The sequence below is a fragment of the Olea europaea genome, chromosome 8 (genome assembly GCF_002742605.1).
Source record: "Olea europaea var. sylvestris chromosome 8, O_europaea_v1, whole genome shotgun sequence".
Lineage (NCBI taxonomy): Eukaryota > Viridiplantae > Streptophyta > Magnoliopsida > Lamiales > Oleaceae > Olea > Olea europaea.
The window spans coordinates 3955904-3962605 of NC_036244.1; the positions used below are offsets into that span (position 1 = coordinate 3955904).

Sequence of the window (6702 nt, forward strand, 5' to 3'; positions counted from 1 at the left end):
TATATATATATATCATGAAGCTCTGTTAAATATAATGATGGTCAAAATTAATATTTGTTTTTCCAATTTACATTTTCTGGGGTTTTATCTTTATTGTAAGAAAATAACTGACACGTAAATATCAATCCATACATTGTATTGGAGACTAATTTTAGACTTCTTGTCTATTTATTAGAAGTCAATATCATGTAGACTGAAAGTCTTCCAATTACGTATGACACTTGGATAGTATGACACTTGGATAGCAAACCGTAGAATGCATCAGAGATGCACTTAGTTCAGTTAGATGTCGACTCAGAATAACACAATTGCGAGGCTTTTTGTGGAGTTTTCTCCTCTATTTAGTCTCTGTCATGTTCCTACAAGTTACACTTGATACTATATTGTCAAGGGAATTTTTAAAACTGTTCTAATATTTCCTTATGGTCATTTTACTAAGTTAACGAATTTCCTCGTTGCTATCTTTCTTGTTTCTATTTTGCACAAAATAGATATAAGCTTATTCTCATTGTTATTCATTTGAAAACAAATTGAGGAACTAAGAAAGCGCTTTTCAGTAATCTCAAAACAGACATTCAAAACACAAAATTCAAAATGAATTCAAAACTACAAAACTGAACCACGAAAAGAACAGTCCCTAACTTTTTAGGTGCTTGAGACATATTTTAGGTTCTGTTTGGTACCCATTTTTTTCAAAATACATTTTTCTCTCTCTTCTTTTCAATCACACATTCTTTATTAAAATAATATTACACATAAATCAAAAACTTTTTCTTATTTTTTCAACCATACATTTCCCATCAATTTACTATTCAAAAATGTATTTTTATATAAAAATGTCTTCCAAACACCCTCTTAGTAGATCAAAAGAAACACATATTTCCAAGAGTAATGCAAATCAAGGTAGAACAAGGAGTATACCGAAACTATTTGGTCTGTTGTGGTTGCTAAAAATATATTAACTTGGAACCTTCCAATAAATCTAGCAATCAGTCTAACACAGCGCTGAAATAAGATTCGATGATCATATTCCAAATTTATTAGGAACAAATCTGGTGACATTTTCAATTTCTTGTTTTATTACCTTATTTCAAAATTTTATACTTAGGTAGGTCAGAGATAGGTCTACTAGATTTGATCCCATGCTCCATCCGTGCCTGAAATGGATTAGAAACATGAAATTACGTTAGACCTTGCTACAAATATATCAAACTTTACATAATGTGTTACATAATGCCATATGTCATTATATCATTTGTCAGTTTAAAAACAGTCAATTTTTTCATCTAATCATTTCCCTTCACATCGTTTTATATAATTTCTTATGTACCATTTTTATATACAAATAGCATAATTCAACTACGTTTTATAGTTGTATTCCTCGGTTAACGAATTTCCTTGTCGCTGTCTTCCCTACTTTTATTTTGCTCAAACTTACATTTTCACTAACCAAATTTGTAATCTTGTTACTAAACTCCAGCAAATTAGTATTTTCCTTCCTTAATGTTCCTGTTCTTTGTGTCACCCTAAATTGTTGCACAGCTTCCTAAGCCGTCATTGAATTTATTAAAACAAAGTACATTGTTTACTTCCCAAAATTTATATGTATACACACACACACGACAATCTTGTAATTAAATGTCGTTTAGCTAATTAGGTTTTATTTAACGTTTAATTACATCAATATACAGAAATAAATTCGTATATATAGAAACAGGGGCAACGTTTAATGGCATGCGCCAAGTTCAGAAAGTTTTTCTGTTCTATTATAAATATTTAGATTGGATCGAAGCAAGGTACCTACTTGATACTGATTTTCATTATTATTCATCTGATTTGTATTCCAACTTATTCTCTCATATACATACCACTACAAAGTTACATTCCTATACAACAGTGCCGCGTAGGATAGAAGGCAGAAGGTTTCTAAGCAACTATTACACAACAGAAACCAGACAAACATAACAATAGAAGACTCAGGAAGAGACAAACTCGTACACGGGACTCTCTAGACAACCACAGCCACGACCTTCACGATTGAAACAAGGAAAATCACCTTAGTCGACTTCCTCCATCTTGCTTTCCTCGGTTTCCTCTTCAAGTGCAGGCATGTCAGTATCATCAGCACCAGTCTCATCCTCTTCAATACTGAGACCCAACTTCAACATTCTGTGAATTCTTGAAGCAAATGTGTTAGGGTCATCGAGACTGAATCCAGAAGTCAATAGCGCAGTCTCGAATAGAAGCAGCACCAAGTCCTTCACTGACTTGTCGTTTTTATCAACCTCGGCCCTCTTTCGCAGCTCCTCCATGATACCATTGTCTGGGTTAATCTCCATAGTCTTTTTGCTTGACATGTAAGCACCCATCGAGGTGTCCCTCAATGCCTGAGCTTTCATAATCCTTTCCATGTTAGCTGTCCAACCATATTCCCCAGTAACCAAGCAGCATGGAGAGTCCACAATCCTATCGGAAACCACCACTTTCTCCACCCTATCCCCTAGAATGTCCTTGATAACTTTGCAGAGATTCTCAAACGATTTCTTCTTTTCTTCCTTCTTCCTTTTCTCTTCCTCGGATTCCTCATCAAGTTTCAAACCTTCCTTGGTTGCAGAAACTAGCTTTTTTCCATCGTACTCTTTTAACTGACCAACAGCATATTCGTCAATAGCATCCACCATAAAGAGCACTTCATATCCCCTCCTCTTAAGCTTCTCTAAGAATGGAGAGTTCTCAACTGCTTTCTTACTCTCACCGGTGATATAGTAGATATCCTTCTGACCCTCCTTCATCCTGGTGACATAGTCCTTCAAGCTGGTCATCTCATCACCGCTTTTTGTTGAGTAGTATCTGAGAAGATCAGCAAGTTTACCCCTGTTCTGGCTGTCTTCATGAATTCCCAACTTGATGTTCTTGGAGAAGGCTTCATAGAATTTTGTGTAGTCCTCTTTGTTTTCCGCAATTTCAAAGAACATCTCAATACACTTCTTCACCAGATTTTTCCTAATGACCTTCAGAATCTTGTTCTGCTGAAGCGTTTCTCTAGAAATGTTAAGTGGCAGATCGTCAGAATCCACCACACCCTTGACAAAGCTGAGGTACTCAGGGATGAGCTCCTCACAGTTGTCCATAATGAAGACCCTCCTGACATATAGCTTAATGTTGTTCATCTTCTTCCTTGTGTCAAATAGATCGAAAGGAGCCCTCTTTGGCACAAAAAGAATTGCTTTAAATTCGAGCTGTCCTTCAATGGAGAAGTGTTTCACAGCAAGGTGCTCCTCCCAGTCATTTGTTAAGCTCTTGTAGAATGAAGCATACTCTTCCTTGGTAATCTCTTCAGGCTTGCGGAGCCAGATGGGTTTCTGCTTGTTGATCTGCTGCCATTCATGTGTTACTTCCTTTATTTTCTTCTTCTTCTTTTTGTCCTTATCTTTGTCCTCATCAACTTCCTCCACATCGCCCTCCTCTTCCTTCTTTGTCTCCTCGTCTTCATCATCACTGATCTCTTTCTCTGTGGTCTTCTCAACCAAAAGATATATTGGGTAGCTTATGAACTCAGAATGCTTTTTAACAAGATCCTTTATTCTCCTTTCTTCCAGATATTCCAGCTACAATAATCAGAAACGTAAACATGAAATTACTACGTGATGCAGGAAGAACATTAAATTATTTAAAAAAAACAACAAAGTTCATGAACTCTAGCAGCACGTGAAATTATCTAAGAAGAGCAACAATGTTTATGAATAGTATGTCTTGTACATCAACATACAGAAAAATGGTTTGCAACGCTAACACACTCATCTAGAATGGAATTCAATCATAAAGTTGAAGTCTATTCAAATTATTAAGCCTGTCTCACATAAGAAATACCTAATGCAAAACAGATTGCAACAATACCTGATCATCCTTGAGGAAGAGAGTTATTTTAGTGCCCCTTCCCAAAGGCTCACCACTAACATCTCTTGTCACGGTGAAAGAACCTCCGGCCTGGGACTCCCATACATATTGTTCATCATCATTGTGTTTGGTTGTCACAATAACTTTCTCCGCCACAAGGTAAGCAGAGTAAAAACCTACACCAAACTGACCAATCATACTGACATCAGCCCCAGCCTGCAATGCCTCCATAAATTCCTTTGTCCCAGACCTTGCAATTGTCCCCAAATTGTTGACCAAATCTGTTCACATTCAGATGTACACTATCAGAGCCCAGAATCTCATGTAATGTATTTCCATTAAGTGGAATTGGAATGCATATGTAAAACACCCAGAGCAGCTTATGACAGAATACTAAGACATTTGAAGATCAAGTTTCAGCTATTGTATGCAAAAAATTTAATTTCAATTGCACCCTTGCGAAGATGTACCTATCTAAATGCCAGTACAAATGAAATACTGCAAATCTTCCTACTCATTATCTCTATGGGGGTAAAGAACAAAAAAATTCACGTTCAAATAGCTTTCAGACAGCATATCATGGATAAAATAAGAGGAATCTCCTTACTTCTCGGGGCACTACTTAACTTAAAAGACACTTGCAATATTCGTCATGTATAAACTTGAAACTGGTCTGTGTATTTATCAGTATATATAGTCTCACCTCATATCCATATTTAATTTTCAACCATTACCTGTAGTACAAGACTAAGCTTCAGAATCTTAACTAGGAGCATGCTAAATTGAAAGATTTCCTTTTTTTTTTTTTTTTTTTTTTTTTTTTAAAACTTCGCCACATTTCAATAATCAATTGAAAGCCTCAATTCCATTATGCAGATTGTCCACTCTTAGCACTCTTTAACTGTTGATTACCAAAAATCATAACAATTATAGTTCAGCAACGGATATTACAATTCCTCAATCAGGTTTCATTTCTATAACATCTGAACACCAAAGCAACAACTCTGTGAGCATAAAATTAAGGATCGAGGTCGAATGAAATTGCAATATACCTGATTTAGTCATGCCAACGCCGCTGTCAATGATAGTGAAAGTCTTATTAACCTTGTCCGGTACAATCCTAATGAAAAGCTCCGGCTGGGAATCCAGCTTGCTCTTGTCCGTCAAGCTCTCAAATCGAATCTTATCCAACGCCTACATCAAAAACTCAACAAACAATTCTCAGCGTCTCCTCAATAACAGGTATTCAAATTTTACTCCAAAATTGAAAAAAACAATTATATGTGAATACTTACATCTGAGGAATTGCTGATGAGTTCCCGAAGGAAGATTTCCTTGTTGCTGTAAAAAGTGTTGATGATAAGACTGAGAAGCTGGTTAATTTCCGCTTGAAATGCGAATGTCTCTGTTTCTCCCATGCGAATATCAGCCATTTTTGCCTACTTTTCAACTAGAAACCAAACGCTAATTCTACAAGCACGAACGGAATTCGACAGAAAGTTCAGATTTTTGAGATATTGCAGAATTGCAGATCGATGGAGAAGGAGAGAGTATATATATTAGAAATTTGTGCGATTTTTGTGCTGAAAAGGCTTTTCTGGAATCGTATGCTTGGCGGTTCTAGTGGTTTCTACGTTTTTCTGCTATTTTCCATCAACTCCAATTTTATTTAAATGAAAATTGGTTTTGATTAATTTTAGTTTGGAATTTTACCAAAAACCGAATTGGTTGCTTTTAGTTTCGTGTTGATCCAAAATCGACCCAACTCCATGATCCACATCCGTCCCTATTAATAAAATGTATTAATTAAAGAAATATTGAGGTAAAAAAATATATATATAAATAAATAATGCTCCGTTTGATACTAATTTTTTCAAAATGCATTTTTCTCTCTCTTCTTTTCAACCACACATTCTTTAAATAAAAAACTTTTCCTTATTTTTCAACCACACATTTCCCATCAATTTACTATTTAAAAATACATTTTCACATAAAAATATCTCCCAAACACCCTCTAAAATTTGATTAAACAAGTGCAATAATAATAAAAATTTGAGGACTTCTAGTTAAATTAACTCTTTTCATTTAAACAGAAGGCCCCGTTTAATATATATTAATATAAAAATGAAAATGAAAAATATAGGCGTTAAGAAATCCACACAAAGGATAGAAAGTCAAATATAATGGCTTGATGTGATGAATAATAATCATATTTTTTATTTTAATGGACAAATAATGGGAATCAAACGAGGGCTAAATAAATTTAATGAAACAAGAGCAATAATAAAAAAATTAGAGGACTTCTAGTGAAATTAACTCTTTCTATTTAAATTATGGTGACAATGACTTTTTATTTTTTCAATTTTCATTTTGTTGGTGTCTTACTTTTTGTTATAAGATATTTTCTAGAAAGGTACAGCGAGTCGGGTTTGAGCTACTTCAAATTTATGCTAAGGAATATAATGAATATGAAATGAATTATAGAGCTCGGATTTAAGTTTTTTTAATATATAAAGAAATAAAAATATGAAAAAACAAAGGGTAAGAATAAAATATATAGACACAAATTTAGCATATCATCAATTAAGGCCCTGTTTGGCCCTTTTTTGAAAATGAAAATGGGTGGAATAGTATTTTTTTTAAAAATGAGTGATTGAAAAAGAAGGAAAAATGTTTAGTTTACGCGTAATATTCTTTTATTAAAGGTTGTGTGATTGAAAATAAGATAGTGAAAAATAAAATGTAATGGAATGAAAATTAATAGGATGAAATTGGGGCTAAGTGACCAAGTTGAAGACCATCAAA

The 6702-nt window shown here is 34.3% G+C and overlaps 1 protein-coding gene across 1 annotated transcript; it reads right to left on the bottom strand.

Annotated features, from left to right (window-relative positions):
* Positions 1 to 1804: 1804 nt before the first annotated feature.
* LOC111398557 (heat shock protein 83-like) lies at positions 1805 to 5580 on the bottom strand. Its single transcript, XM_023025517.1, has 4 exons — positions 5193 to 5580; positions 4950 to 5091; positions 3898 to 4178; positions 1805 to 3608 (listed from the first exon to the last, which is right to left on the bottom strand). Exons 1-4 carry the CDS (start codon positions 5328 to 5330, stop codon positions 2058 to 2060), a joined length of 2112 nt encoding a protein of 703 aa, XP_022881285.1. The 5' UTR covers positions 5331 to 5580; the 3' UTR covers positions 1805 to 2057.
* Positions 5581 to 6702: the final 1122 nt, after the last annotated feature.

Excerpts from the sequence above, each read along its gene's own strand:
- LOC111398557 (XM_023025517.1), bottom strand. The coding sequence starts at position 5,330 with ATGGCTGATATTCGCATGGGAGAAACAGAGACATTCGCATTTCAAGCG. Across the intron at positions 5,092-5,192 it reads TCATCAGCAATTCCTCAGAT|GCGTTGGATAAGATTCGATT; the intron begins GTAAGTATTCAC and ends TTTTTGATGTAG. Across the intron at positions 4,179-4,949 it reads CGTTGGCATGACTAAATCAG|ATTTGGTCAACAATTTGGGG; the intron begins GTATATTGCAAT and ends GAATGTGAACAG.